Source organism: Chaetura pelagica, unplaced genomic scaffold (genome assembly GCF_000747805.2).
Source record: "Chaetura pelagica isolate M959 unplaced genomic scaffold, ChaPel_1.0 scaffold265, whole genome shotgun sequence".
NCBI classification, from domain to species: Eukaryota; Metazoa; Chordata; class Aves; order Apodiformes; family Apodidae; genus Chaetura; species Chaetura pelagica.
The window spans coordinates 1,181,810-1,196,329 of record NW_009953449.1 but is presented as its reverse complement, the minus strand read 5'-3'; the positions used below and the strand labels follow the sequence as shown (position 1 = coordinate 1,196,329).

At 37.6% G+C, this 14,520-nt stretch overlaps 1 protein-coding gene across 1 annotated transcript in view; it reads right to left on the bottom strand.

Annotated features, from left to right (window-relative positions):
* Positions 1-14,520, bottom strand: part of POLA1 (polymerase (DNA directed), alpha 1, catalytic subunit) — a 202,571-nt gene that overhangs the window by 9,443 nt on the left and 178,608 nt on the right. The window contains exon 36 of the mRNA XM_009998493.1: positions 9,832-9,839. Coding sequence (XP_009996795.1) covers positions 9,832-9,839 — 8 coding nt within the window. The remainder of the gene's footprint in view (positions 1-9,831; positions 9,840-14,520) is intronic.

The window sequence follows — 14,520 nt, the reverse complement described above, 5'->3', positions numbered from 1 at the left end:
CCGACCAGAGAAGCAATTTGCCAGAGCAAAGGTATTCTAGATCTTCTTGCAGACCAATATATATGGATTATACAGGCTGAAAGGCATGTGTTTCAAAACTTCAAATCACTTCATTAATATTATTAAGATTAAACCTGAAAATTCAAAGGCAATTACATTAGTATATGCAGTATATATTTATAAATTGTTATCTCAAATCTAAAGTCAGCATCTGTTATTAGCTCTTTAAAGAAGTGGGTGAAGGTCAAGTTCTAGCCTAACCAGTCTCCACCTAAACTGTGTTGCAGATCAACTTATGTTTTTTCTCAAGGAGTCATAACAGTTACCTCAATTAATTTTTCTCCTTAAAAAAAAAAAAAAAAAAGCTGATTTCACAGCCAAAACCTCTATTTTAACATTTGTTAACACTGTAAGCATCTCAATCCTTATTGCTATATTTTCTTCCTAGAAAGCTTACCTTTTATTAAATATTTTCTAGGATACTGAGCAACTCATCTGTAAAAACTGGGTTTTGTTCCATTCAAGATTAATTTCCCTCCCTCCTCCTTGGCTGGAGAGCAAATTAGCTCCAAAATTGCTCCTCTGTTTATGCTTCCTGTAGGTGGCTCTTCAGCAAGGAATTCTTCAACATCTAACCAAGAACATGTCATGATTTTCCATGTCATACCCCCAAAATACAGGCCAGGAAGAGAGCAAGAGTGTGTACCATGCCTATAAATAATAAAAAAACCCACCCTAATTGATTCTTTTTCTTTCCCATCAGCAAATATACTCAATGCAGAAACAATGGCAAAAGAAAAAAATTAATTTCCTGAAATTAGAGGGATCTACCTAAGAGTCCAACGGAGGGCTACAAGGATGATGTCTTATGAGGAAAGGCTGAGAGACCTGGGGCTTTGCAGTCTAGACAGGAGAAGACTGAGGGGGGATCTAATTAATGTCTATAAATATGTGAGGGCTGGACATCAGGAAGGCAGGGACAAGCTCTTCTCACTTGTGCCCTGTGATAGGACAAGGGGCAATGGACTCAAACTCAAGCATAGGAAGTTCCACCTCAACATAAGGAAGAACTTCTTTACTGTGAGGGTTACAGAGCCCTGGAACAGGCTCCTCAGAGAGGCTGTGGAGTCTCCCTTCTGTGGAGACTTTCAAGACCTGTCCGGATGCCTTTCTGAGTGATCTGCCCCAGTTGGTGTGTGTTTTTTTTGGTTTTTTTTTTGTCCTGTTCCGGCAGGGGGGTTGGACTCAATGATTTTCGGAGGTCCCTTCCAACCCCTGAGATTCTGTGATTCTGTGAAATGCTTACACTTTTGAGTAGTTGTAACCAAACTTCATTTGTTTCCATTTCCTCTGATCTTAATTTATCTAGCTAGTTTACTGCCCTAATTACCTCTAAGAGTAACTTTAGTGGACACACGTTTTATAGGTCTTTCTGAGATTGCACTTATGTACAGAGACTATGTAAATGCATGCAGATAAATTCCTCAAGTTCCTCAGTATGTAGACAGGTTTGTGATCAAGGAACAAGGAGACTTGTGCTATAAACCTTGAAAAACTGAAATGCTAGTTTAAAAAGAAAGGAGAAAACCAAACCAAAACAAAAAAGGACTTCTTAAACTTATATATAGGTATAATTATTTGATGTATGAAGTGTTTCTTATGGAGTTAACACTCCCATTTTGTTTTGAAAACTAATCTAGTGTTCACTTTTTTTTTTAAATCACAGCTATTTATGTTACCTACTTAATAAAGGCTGTGTGTGTGAATCACTAAGATTCTCTGCCTTTTAGCTTTTCAATTATGTTGCCTGGTGGACTCAGTTCTACTTCTGCAAGGAAGATGGCACCACTTTTCTTCCTGAACACCATGAACAAGAAACCTTCTTCACTTTTCTAGTCATTCTGTCTCCATAACAATAATTTAAAGGCATTCTCTTTTGCAAGGTATTTATCCAGCAAGCACACAGGTCTGATGAGAAATGTGGGTAAAAACAGTTCCAGTGACTTATATATTAGTGTTAGAAGTAGCAACTACATGCACTGCTAAAAAAGACTCCCTGAAGAGAAAAATGTGAGAGTCCAAACATTTCTACTGTTAAGGCAGCAAGCCCTCAATGGCTAGAAATCAACAGAACCAGTAAGGAAATGCCCATCTTTAAGAACACACCTAATTACAACACCTGCACACTTCCACACTGCCACCTATTGGGGGACTGTAAAGAGCTTGACAGATATTAGTGAATTCTCTTTGAAGGTGTTCCCATGACAGAGGGAGATGCCACTCCTGTCCTGCCGAGGAAGAGCAACCCTGTGGGCTACGGGAAAGATTTTCAAAGGTATGCTACTGGTGCTGCCTACCTAGATGACTAAACATATTTCTAGTCTTCACCACGGACTACTGCAGTGCTAACACATACCAGGCTGCAAACATGATGTCCTTTGAAAACTGAGTATGTTTTTTAGATGCCTAAACACAAGGTTGAAACTCACAACTTGGTCAGCTCTTTTGCTGTCCTGCAGGAGCTGCCTGTGGCTGCAATCTGCAGTCCTACCCTCCACAGTGGTGCAACCTACTGAGGGACACAGAAGGCTGCTTCCCTGTTAAAAACAGCCAGAATGTAATCCAGTGTGTAACGCAGGTTTTGCAGTGATGCAAGGAAGTGAAACAAGTATTCAGGCTGTGTAGGTATTATATAATTTATGAAATAAAGTCTTGCCCAGAGGCAAGTAAAATATCCTTCCTCTTTTAATTCCCACCAGCCATAAATAATCTTTCTGTTTGTGTTTTATTGGAAAACAACTGATTTAAAAGTCACCTAGTGTTATAATCCCCCTTTGCAACTGCCATCTATCCTACAGCGGTAGTAACAGACCCTTTCATTCACAAGCAAAGCCAGCAGAATAAAGAGGAAGAGGAGGAGCTGAAGGGGAAAAGAGCAAGAAAGTGGATAAATTCCATTTGTGCTATTAAAAAAAAAAAAAAGAAAAGTGAACTCAGTGGTTGAAAAGTGAAGATAAAAAGATGAAAACAGTAATCTTGCTACAGAAACCAGAGAATTATGTTCTTGCTCTCCCCTCGTTGTTTTTTTTTCTTTTTTTTCTCTTTCACACTGTACAAACTGTAGCACCCTGAACAACTCACTCCCCTGCTATTTCCAGCACTTTACAGAAACTTTTCAACATTTCTGTTTGACATATATTTTCAGCAGTGAGGTGAAGACAATAAGTAAACAGGTAGTGAAGGGCTATTTAGAGAGCTGGTCAGTCACAGTAATAATAACGCAAAAAGAAAAACCCACACACAGCACAGAACATCTATCCTATGTGCTGTAGCCACAGACAGCACATGACCTCTGACAAACAGTTTTCAGAGTAATTTTAATGCTACTCTGGATTTAACTTGACTAACTGGTAGCAATTGAGCACATCTTTTTTTGTGGCAGCAGTTATCTAAAATGCTACAATAACAGCATCAAAAGTAGAATGGTGGAAGATTGGTTTTCCATTGTGCTGCTGAACTGGCATAATGCCCACTTTAAAAGCAATTCGCTGCTCATCACTGAAATCTGGCAGACACGACACTAAATGCCTCGAGGAAAAAAAAAAAAAAGGGTCTTGAGAACGGGGAACCACTCCAACCACCAAGCAAAGAAAAAGCAGGAGAAAAAAAAAAAATAAAGGGAAGAAAGCAACGAATGATGAATCTATGTAAGAGGAGAAAATTGCAAAATAAAGTTTAGCACTGCATGCAGAGTCAACAGGCTCTACTTAATTTGCTTGAAGATTTTAGCTCAGGCTTGCATTAGTAATAGCAGAACAAAACAAAAGCAAATATATATTTATCTCTGTCTATTGTTCTGATGAAGTGAAAATGTACTAAGTTACGTCAATCATTTGTCAAACACATCTTCCTAGTTTTATTTACCACCAAATGTAATGAGTAAATATGTGATAATAAAACTCTTCTTTTTATCCGAACATATACAATTTTTCCCCCGCTACTAAATACAGGTAATGATTTAGGAAGCTTTCATAATGTCTTTTTACTGTCAATAAAACTAATTCTATTCCCATTTTCATGTTAAAAAAAGGCTTTACAAATGAAAATTCAAATTAAAATTCTGATTATAGTGTAGTGTGACAACACCTGTATTTATAATTTTACTGTCAGCTAGCTCGTAGTGTTTAACAATAGCTTGAAGCAGAAAAGTAATTGGAATTTGTCTGTAACATGCCAGATGACAACACTGGGCACTTTGCTGTGCTAAAGCAAATTTGGTTTGATGACAAAATAACCTTAGATAGATCAGGGAAAAAAATAAATAAATCCAAATGTTAAATGAAGTCATCCTTTACCCAGGGACATATAATCTACTGTGGTAAACCAAAACAACTGAGCAGTAGCTGCAGAAACCAGGATACTCCTGGAACTGGCAGTTCTCTCCTACGCAGGCATCCCTCAAGTCTCCCCCTGCAACATTCACTTCCCAGCAGCTTCTCTAAACTGGTGCATTACTCCAGTATTATCATGAATATCACTCAGAAACGTAAGAGAAAGCAAGGAAATAGGTTGGGAAGAGTTGCTACCACATAGGCTGCAGTTTTGTGGATCTCTGTGCGGAAAAAAAAGGAAAACCATGAGGAAAACATCCAGTGCCAGTGTGAACACAGCAGTATCCTGGGCACTGCAGTGTTTTCATATTGCCCATAGAGTTACACTCAGGTGTACTAACTGGGGCATACTGATTGGCCTGGTAAAGGTTAGAACACAAACAAATACACTTTTAAAGAAACAGTGAAAGAAACAACAAACCACAGAAAAAAATAAAAACAAAATAATAATAAAAAACCAAACAGCAAAGCTATTCAATCTGACTACTTTCAAAACTCAACTACATGCCACTCACCACACACAACTTGTCTTTCTCAAGCCTACAAATTAAAAGCCTGTGTTTTTCATTATCCTAAAGACAGAATAAAAATAAAGAAAAGGAAGGCACGGAAGAAAGAAAAACAGAATGACAGTGATGTTTTAGTTTATACTAGATATGGCAACACATACAAACTGTCAAAACTATGGAGTGAAAAAAGCTGTTATCAAGCAACTGTCAAGAGAGTCCTCTGAGATTTGGAAATCTTGTGTTTATTGTAACTACTGCACATTACACAAAGAAAGAATCATCCCTCTTCTTACTATTGCTGCTAAATATCATGCAAGAGAACCCAGACTTCTCCCTCACTATTTAGATTAATTTTTCCCCCCTGTAATTCTGTGCTTGACAGCACTGGGCCCCTCCTTTTTAAGATTTTCTGTTGTTTGGTCAAAGTTCAGAGAGAAACTTGAGGTTATATCAAGCATTATTTCATTTTAAAGAACTGTCAACACCCATTTTATGTTGTTAACTTGTTGTCCATCATTGAAGAGTAGAAACTGTTGACACCGAAATACACAGAGGAAAAAATTTCTCTCTTAAAACAGGTATGTAGAAAGAGAGAAGATAATGGGAACAGCTATTTTACCAGGCATACTAACAATTCCTTTTCATGTATTTTAACATACTGTCTAGAAATGAGACTTACAGTTAACTGGCAGTAGGCTACAATATTCTAAGGTTTAGTCTGAATGTATTAATGCAGATTTTAAATCACACTTCCTGATTATAAGAAAACAACTACCTCTTGGAGAGAAATTCTCAGGAACTGTAGGGTTTCAATAGAGCCTTCAAAATACTCTTTTGAGTGATAGGATTCTGTGACCATTTCTCAACCTGTAGCATCATTCCAACCATGCCAATGACTGGTTAAAAATTGTGAACAAAAAATACCTTGCATTTTGCTCATTGCTCACTATAAATCATATTTATTATCACTTCTCCACTTCAGGTTTATGTAAAAATCATCTTCCTTCTGAATCCCAGGTTTTGCAGAAAAAACATTGGATGAGGTCCCAAGATTCGGCTTGAAGTTGTTAAGAAAGAATAAAACCATCAGTGTGTGTGATGATGCATGCTTTTGTGGAATTTTTACTGCATTGGTTCTGGAGAGGGAAGTATCAAACCTCAAAGCTCAGTAAAAGAAGCCCTCAAATATTATTGTGCATGAGCAGATGAGTGGTTGCCCCTGCAAACTCAATGTCCCCACAGCATGTTCAGTAAACTTAAAGGCCTCAAAGCCGCAATTACTTATTTCTAGATTTGTTATGGACATCACATAATCCATGTAGCTCTGACGAGGAACAGATTTCTGCAAGCTTACTTTCTAACACCAAGCATCAGATCCTGTTGGATATACCTGTTGGAGCTACCACTCCACAGACACCCATCATTCCCTGGAAATCCCTGTCTGCAGGTGCACTGTTCCTCAACCCCCAGTTCACAATCCAATACCGCCCAACTACTCAAGCTAATAGGGAGATCTTCACATTTTTGTATATTAAGTTTTTCTTTTCTTTTTCAGTCTTAAGAGCACTTCTTCAAAATGTCATAATATTTATGATCATCAGATGAGAATACTTGAAGAAAAATTCAGCTTGACACATTGTATTTCCCACAACTACCATGACCACTTAGGTATAATTTTATCTCCAAATATTGGGTAACCTTATATAACAGAGAGAGCAATATATTTTCTCAATACAAAACATAAAATTATTGAGAAACTTAATAATAAATGAATCTTTCCCACATAAAATTGCATTGTTAGCTGTATTATTTCCTAGCTTTTGACTCTCAAGTACTTCCTCCTACTAGATTACAAGAGTTTAAATTACTACATAAACAGCTGCAGCTACGTGTCCATTTAACACAGTCTTTAAAAAAAGGACATATTAATATCATAATACAAGCTTACACAAACATGCTCACATGCAAGATAAGAAACAAGACAGAGGTTTGATCCTCAGAAACTTAAGAACATGAAGTAAGCCTATGGAAACTCACTATTTTCAAGCCTGGCAGTGTTGCAAGCCTTTGTAGAGATGATCCATGTGCTAAAAGTCTATTCAAGTACTTACTGCTCCAAAAATAAAAAGAGTTACGGTGAGTGAACTGCAGAAAAAAAAAAAAGACTACACGGACAGTGTGGTGCAGAACAAGGGTGAACTGTTGAGCTTGTCTTGGCCTTCAATTATAATTAGGTTTTAAAGACATACTGAAGTTAGCCTGACACATCAAGGTCTTTTCATCTTATACAGCCTACAAAATAGCCTTTGAAAGTTCATAAAAGCACTTGGATAGCTGTGTTTTTAAAGTCATGTCTGACTGAGAAGCTCGCCTGCCAAATCCTCGTCTTCTTCATATATACTACCTAAGGGTTAGGAGACAGAGGAAAAAAAAAGATAAGAGAAAGAGAGAGGGTCATTACCGCTGAAATTCAACACATTAATGATGGCACGACCAAAATAAAGAGCTCCTTCCGTTAATCATGAAATACCGGAAGATCTACCAGACTTATTTTACTGAACAGGAAAATTCAGCACCAGAACATTGTTAAATTGAGTTAGCATTATCAGTGGAAAAAATATGCTCTATTTCCTATTATTTATGAAGCCCTATCCTTTTCTTTCTTACCAATTACATTCCCTATCATTTCCAAAATATACAAACTGTTTTCAATCAACAGATTTCTTTATTACAGCGTACTGAATGCTTGTTGCTGCCTCTTTTCTATATTGAATCCTTGATTGGACAAGCATTTTGAATTTAACATGGACTGTGATTGCACACATCAAACAAATTAAACCTGCCAATCTCTTTTTGGAGGATATCCTTTATATATACTATCACTGAAGAGTACTCTGAGTATATTGGCTTAGGAGAAATGGGGAAGGAGGAAATTATTATTATGGCAGAGTCAGAAGACATTCATTTTCCCATGATATGTAACTGGCCTTGCATCCTCTTTTTCCTGTTTTCCTATGAATTATTTTATAAAAAACATATTTACTGACTTTCTCAGTGTTTTAGTGGCTGTTTTACAATCATCAACCTATTCTTCCTTTTGACCAAATGCTAATAATGTTGCAAAAATGAGATGGCAGTAAGAGATGAACTATCCAGTCAGCCTGAAACTGATTTTCCTTAGTGTTAACCCGTTGCAAAGTCAGAAAACACAGTTATTTGTACTGTAACAGAACTAAAATATATTGGGTTTGGGTTATGCAAGCCTGTTCCAAATGAAACTCAACTTTGTACAACTACTGACTGTGCAGACAGGAATGAATTACAGATGGAATTACTTAGACTTCATCCTACAAAGATTAAAATATTGGGAAGCATTTTCCTTTAAAAAGACAGTTCAGAGATAACTTGGATGAAAATCAAGGTCAAGTTTCTAAAAACAGAAAAGCAAATAAGCAGAAACTCTCCACAATATCAAAAACCAGAACCAAACATAGTCAAGATAACCAAAGACAAATCTAGGCGTGAACAAAGCCCACAAAATACATCAGAAAAAGAGTAATGAAGATATCTGCTAGCAAGACTTGATGAAAAGCATTCACAGTTCTTTGCACTTATTAAAGCTTAATATAAATTCCTCTACTGTAAGTGCTCATGAAACTGAGATACCCTTATCAGAAAGACACTATCAGTTTCCACTTTTATTTGCATCATCAGAGAAATATAAAGAAAAAAGGACAGATTATTCACACTGCTTTTACAGCTGCTTAGCACTGAATCTTCATTCAAAAGATGTAGGTGCTACGCTCAGCTTTGCCACAGCTTTTCAACATTATACTGGACCAGTTGATGAATTAATTCAGGCTTCATTTTTTGTCTGTAGAACAGGTTTGATGGCACCTCCCCCTCTGACCTACTGCTTCTCTCTGTCACTGCAAATTCTTTAGGCAGGAGTGGTCTTCAAAACTGCCTATTTGTGGTGCATCAGACCTCTAGATAGCAGCATAATACAAATAATAACTAATGATGTGAACCTAGACTTTTGAGAGAAGTAAACCAGCTTGCTACATTTCCAGCTTTTCTTTCAGAGATGCCACTGCTGGTATCTATTTTTTGGGGGCATAAAACATTTCTCTTCTATTGCTGAAGATGCTCAAGTCAGTAACTCTAAGTCATTCTCAGTGAGGTACTTTAATAATTTCAATATAATTTGAATTTGGGCAGTGTTCAGTCTCATAAAAAGCTCACAAGTCTTCAAGGATGAAAGCCCCACTTCTTGTCTCTTGGAGAGGGGGGAGAGAATACAATAAAGGACTTGGCTTTTAAAACCAAGAACTTGTACCTGTAGTTAGAGCAAGCATTAGTCTTAATTTTGCTGAAATTGGTAAAATGCATTTTGACAGTAATAGTGAAAACAGATATCTAGCATATGATAAAAGAGTCATCTGCACATTTCAAATGAGTGTGCAAAATTAGGATAAAAATCAACAGAATTGGCTAAATTTTCTAAAAGTTGAGTTAGAAAGCTTAAAATGAAACTTCAGTATGAGTCTGCTGCTCTATTTTGCTTCCATTTGACACAGTATCTGTAGCAATTAAGTCCTGGATGACAAGTTGTTGCTTTGACATCCATTAAAAAGAAATAAATGAGAACAATGTAGATTTATGCAGCTGGCAAACCAGCCACTCAAAAAGCACACTGAAGATAAGGTGCAAAGATAAACACTCTTTGAGGGTGGGAGGAATGGTCATGGTCTTTTACTGCTGCTTTCTATTTAACTATCTGGCTTGACTCACCACAACAGGGAAACTACCTTCATGTACATGTGAAATAGCAACACTGAGCTAGTCAAATTCCTAGTGCCACTGATTAAATAAAAATTAAGATTAGAAAGCAACATGACTGCCCACAGTATATTAATGAATTAGACAACCACATGCTCTGCAGAAAATAAAAAGTGAGTTTAACATGCCCTGTGAGCTATTGCTACCAACAGTGTTGTGGGACTTGTGTCCTGTACATGAGAGCTCAGCGTGGAGCTGCACTGCAGCAACAATTCAGCTTTTGCAAAGGGAAGAACCCATTACACGTTGTTCTTCCAATCCCACAACAGTGCTGAGGAAAGCAATATCTCCTATCCATAGGGAGAGACATCCATCTTCCCAGCATGGGAACGTTTCACGATACAAATAAAAAAGGGCCACATTTAGTCTGACAAAAGGTCCATCTAGCCCCAAATTCTGCCTTGGAGAGAAGAAAAGCAGATACCCTGGAAGAACACAATCATGCAGTGACACAACCCTGGCTTACAAAAACAGCTTCCAGAGACCTGGAAGTCCAGCAGTTTCCTGAACTGACAGTGTTTTTCCTGTGCAGAGTAACTCTGGGTTGACTTTTTCCTTCCATAAATATTTTCAACTAGTTTTTGAACTTACATGAGCCTTTAATAATCTGTAACAAACTATAAAGGTCTTTAAGCATTTAGCACCATTTAATTTAGTGATCTACACATGGATGTCTGTCTACTACAGGCAGTCTTGGAACTGCCTAAACATGTTCACAAGTTACATACTGAAGGGGCACTAACTTCTGCTATAAGCCCACCAGTATTTATTGCAGCCTTCTGCACCATGTGCAATAAAACCAGAACTTAAGAGGATACAGTCACACTGGATGTGGCCAAACTTGCAGACTGAAAAAGAGCAACAGGAAAAAACAAGCCGAGAAGAAAACGTGAAATATTCTTCACAGTGAAAGTTTCCAATAATCTACCTTTTACTGCACAGACATCTTCCAGCAGGCCAAAGAAGGTGATTCTGTCCCTCTGTTCTGCTCTCTTGAGACCCACTTGGAGTACTGTGTAAAATTTTGGGGCACTCAACATAAGAGGAATATGGAGCTGTTGGAGCGAGTCCAGAGAAGGGCCATGAAGATTATCTGAGGGCTGAAGCACCTCTCCTATGAAGACAGGCTGAGAGAGTTGGGGTTGTTCAGCCTGGAGGAGAGAGGGAGACCTCACAATGGCCTTCCAGTACCTGAAAGGGCTACAGGAAAGCTGGGGAGGGGCTTCTCGCAAGTGCATGTAGCGAGAGGACAAGGGGCAATGGCTTTAAAATGGAAGAGGGGAGATTTAGGTTAGACATTAGGAAGAAATTCTTCACTATTGAGTGTGGTGGGACAGTGGAACAGGTTGCCCAGGGAAGTTGTGGAAGGCCCATTCCTGGAAGTGTTCAAGGCCAGGCTGGATGGGGCTTTGAGCAACCTGATATAGTGGGAGGTGTCTCTGTCCATGCAGAGGGGTTGGAACCAGATAATCTTTAAGGTCCTTTCCAACCCAAACCATTCTATGAGTCTATGATTTTTGGTAAGAAGCTACTTCATAAACAATGAAAGAGGCACATGCAGTGAATGTCGTCACTCACCACATGGGAAGGAAGAATGTTAGGGTTAAGATGGATGTAAAAGGTGCAGTGAAATAATTTGTTAGGCATCATGGAAAGTTATGCTTCCTTTTTAACTCAGTTTTGTTCTGAGGTCTGGAAGATGTAACTGTGTTGTGCCTCCTGAAACTGTCTTCACTAATACAAATACACCTTCTTTTTTAGTGAGACAGAACATGTGAAGGTCTTTTGATGATACCAGGTACTACTCTCACAGCCGTAATGGTTTTTAGAACACATAATCCACTGCACAATCACAGGTTCAGATGACTAAGTACTCCACAATTTAGATGGGAGGAACTGAGCAGGAAAATGAATGTTCTAGCCCACTCCATCAGACAAATGTATGGCTCTGCAAACAATAGACCCAAATGTTCCCTTAAAAATGCGTTGGATTTGTGATACTGAAGAAAAAAATGTTTTTGTGTCTAATTACAAACTTTACATGAAGATAACAATTAGAACTTCATCCTCACAGAAAACTACCACTGAAACTCATGTAAACAGAATAAATATTGAAGTAGACCCATAAAGAATGGGAAGAATGGAAAAGGAAAGAATGAGAACACTTTGGGCCAAGGGAAAAGGCTCGGAATCAGTGCTGAGACCTGGCTAACATAGTTGATTATACTTTAGTCAGTATTATGGCATTAGATTGATATTGGCAACTGCTTCTTAAAATCCACATTAAGCCTCTAGGCATTTTAAGTATCCTGCACAGGAATTCTCATATCCTGTGCTCACACTATGTCTTGATCAGGACACCAGTGAAAGTCCTATATTAAAAATTGTTTTCCAGATACCTTAATTGTAAATGTGAACTTAGGCTGGCCAGAAAAGGCCTGGACAGATAGCTGCATCCCAGCAAGACATGCAACAGTTTGCAAGACTTTTTGATCAAGGAGTTTTGTTCAAGGCATTTAATACATGTTTAAAATGGACACAATTCTTTTGTGCTGGGAACACTTTCTCGCTGTATTTCGTACCTACCTGAAAGAGAACTGGATACGAAAGCTCTTTTCTGTATTAGTAATTAACTTACACTCTGGTGTTGGCTAGAGCCCTTTGCATTACTAACTCTATATTTGCAAATGATTATAAGTTCATCCAGAGACACATCATAGATCTGAGCATGAGTTCTTAAACTTGCACAAGTCTTACTCAGGAACCTCTCTTCATAGGGGAATTCCTGGTCAAAAAAAAAAAAAAAATCTGTAAATTTTTTCCCTGTTTTTGTGTTTTGTTTTGGGTTGGTTTTGGGTGTTGGTTTATTTTGGGTTTTTTTGCAATTGAGTATGTGTTTTTTGAGCATGAACATGATCAGTAAGCTACTCTTTTCATTATAAAGTGGATGCCTTAAAGAATATCTTGAATAGAAGCTAAATATTTTCTGGCACTGTGAAACAGGTCTCTCTGTTGTTCACCACGTGTGAAGATAAATTCGTTTGGACTACTAAGATGATTCATGAGAATATCTAAGTATCACAGCTTCCGTTTTGATATTTATGCTAAAGAAAATATCAATCAAATGTCAGCTTTACTTTCTTCTTGAACACAAAACTTCTTAACAAATCAGAGTTTAAAATAAGGAAAAAAAAACAACAAACAAAATGAGAAGTGAAGAAGTCAGTAAACAGCATCTAGGTATGTAGTATTTGTCACCCATGTAATTTATTCCAAGAATGGATTTATATGAAATAGCTACGTACAACTAGAGTGCAACTAGAATTGAAATCTGGTGACAAAAATCCAAGTACAAGCTGTAAAATCTATGGAGAAAACTAATAAATAATGACAGAAACACAGTGGAGACACTGCAGTTATTGAGAAACCCAGAAACTTCTCAGAACTTGCAAGATCTGCAGCCCTATGAGTGACACAAAGGCTATAGCTGCTTTAATGGTATGTATGAGGCGTATTGTCTTTACTTACCAATATTCTACAGTTACTCCTCTTCAGTTTTATTTCTTGGTCATGGGTCTTTTACAAGGAGCAAAACGAAACAGAAACTAAACACTGGCGAGAGCTTAACTGTTATCTTTTAGTCACAGAAAGCACTGCAGTGGCTTTTCTTCCAAAGGTATAAAAAATAATCTTACGTACTTGAATTAAAAGGAAAACATGAACTAACATGAACTTTAAGCTGTTGAGGGTCGGCACAAAATCTAATTTGACCAAGTTACCACAGTAATCTTTTATGGAAACATTTGCTTCAGATCCAGTTGGCTATCAGTAAATCAAGCTAAGGGAGTGGAACTCCGGCCTGACCCAACAACGCTGTCATCCAGGTAAAGACTAAGTGACAGGTGCCTTGGCTTTTCGTCGGATTATCTGAACTGCTATCTAGACACTAAGGTGTATCCACTACTCTCATGAAGGATTTCTAGAAAGGAAATAGTTGTGCACAGAATGGCATGTACATACCATATAATATTTTAAAAATGCTGGAGTAAGTAGTAATTTTTCTGTGCATAAATTACATTAAAAGCCTATGCAGTATTTTTCAAAAATCATACAGGAATTCCTGTTTGAAAGCTGACATGTCACTACTGTTCTTTTGCATTAAGCTACATGCAAACCTGAAAAAAAATTTGCTTCGAGTTGTGCATTAAGGCTGATCCCTCTTTGCAAACACCAAATATTCACAATGTTAACTTTCAGGACATTTACATCTGAACAAGCACAGGGGAGACATTTATTTTCAAAGACAATGGTAAAGAGAGGGATACAGAGAGTCTATGTAAAAATATATTATGTCAGTACTTCTATTGACTCTCAACCAGAGGATACTACCAAGCCTCTGCAGGTTTTAAGAAGGTGCCAGTTAATAAAATATGAGGAAAATATTTTAGAAACGTATTTTATTGTTGTGAACACTGCAGGAAAATCTTGTCATATGATAACCTGGAATAAGGAACAGCTTCATGCCACCTCTACAAAGGCTAATGTATGCTTCAGTGCCTCAGCATTTCAGAATGGACAGTTCTGAGATCTATGGATAAAAACTGTCCAATTATGTACGAAGGTTTCAATGCAGCAGCCTACTGACCAGTAAGGGCTTGGATGGTATCAAGAACAGCATATCAGTGAAATGATAACAATTTGATTTTTTCACTCTATACCTTTAATGTATACGTAATATTGTAGAACGTGCTTTCAGGAATCAGATATCTAACACTACT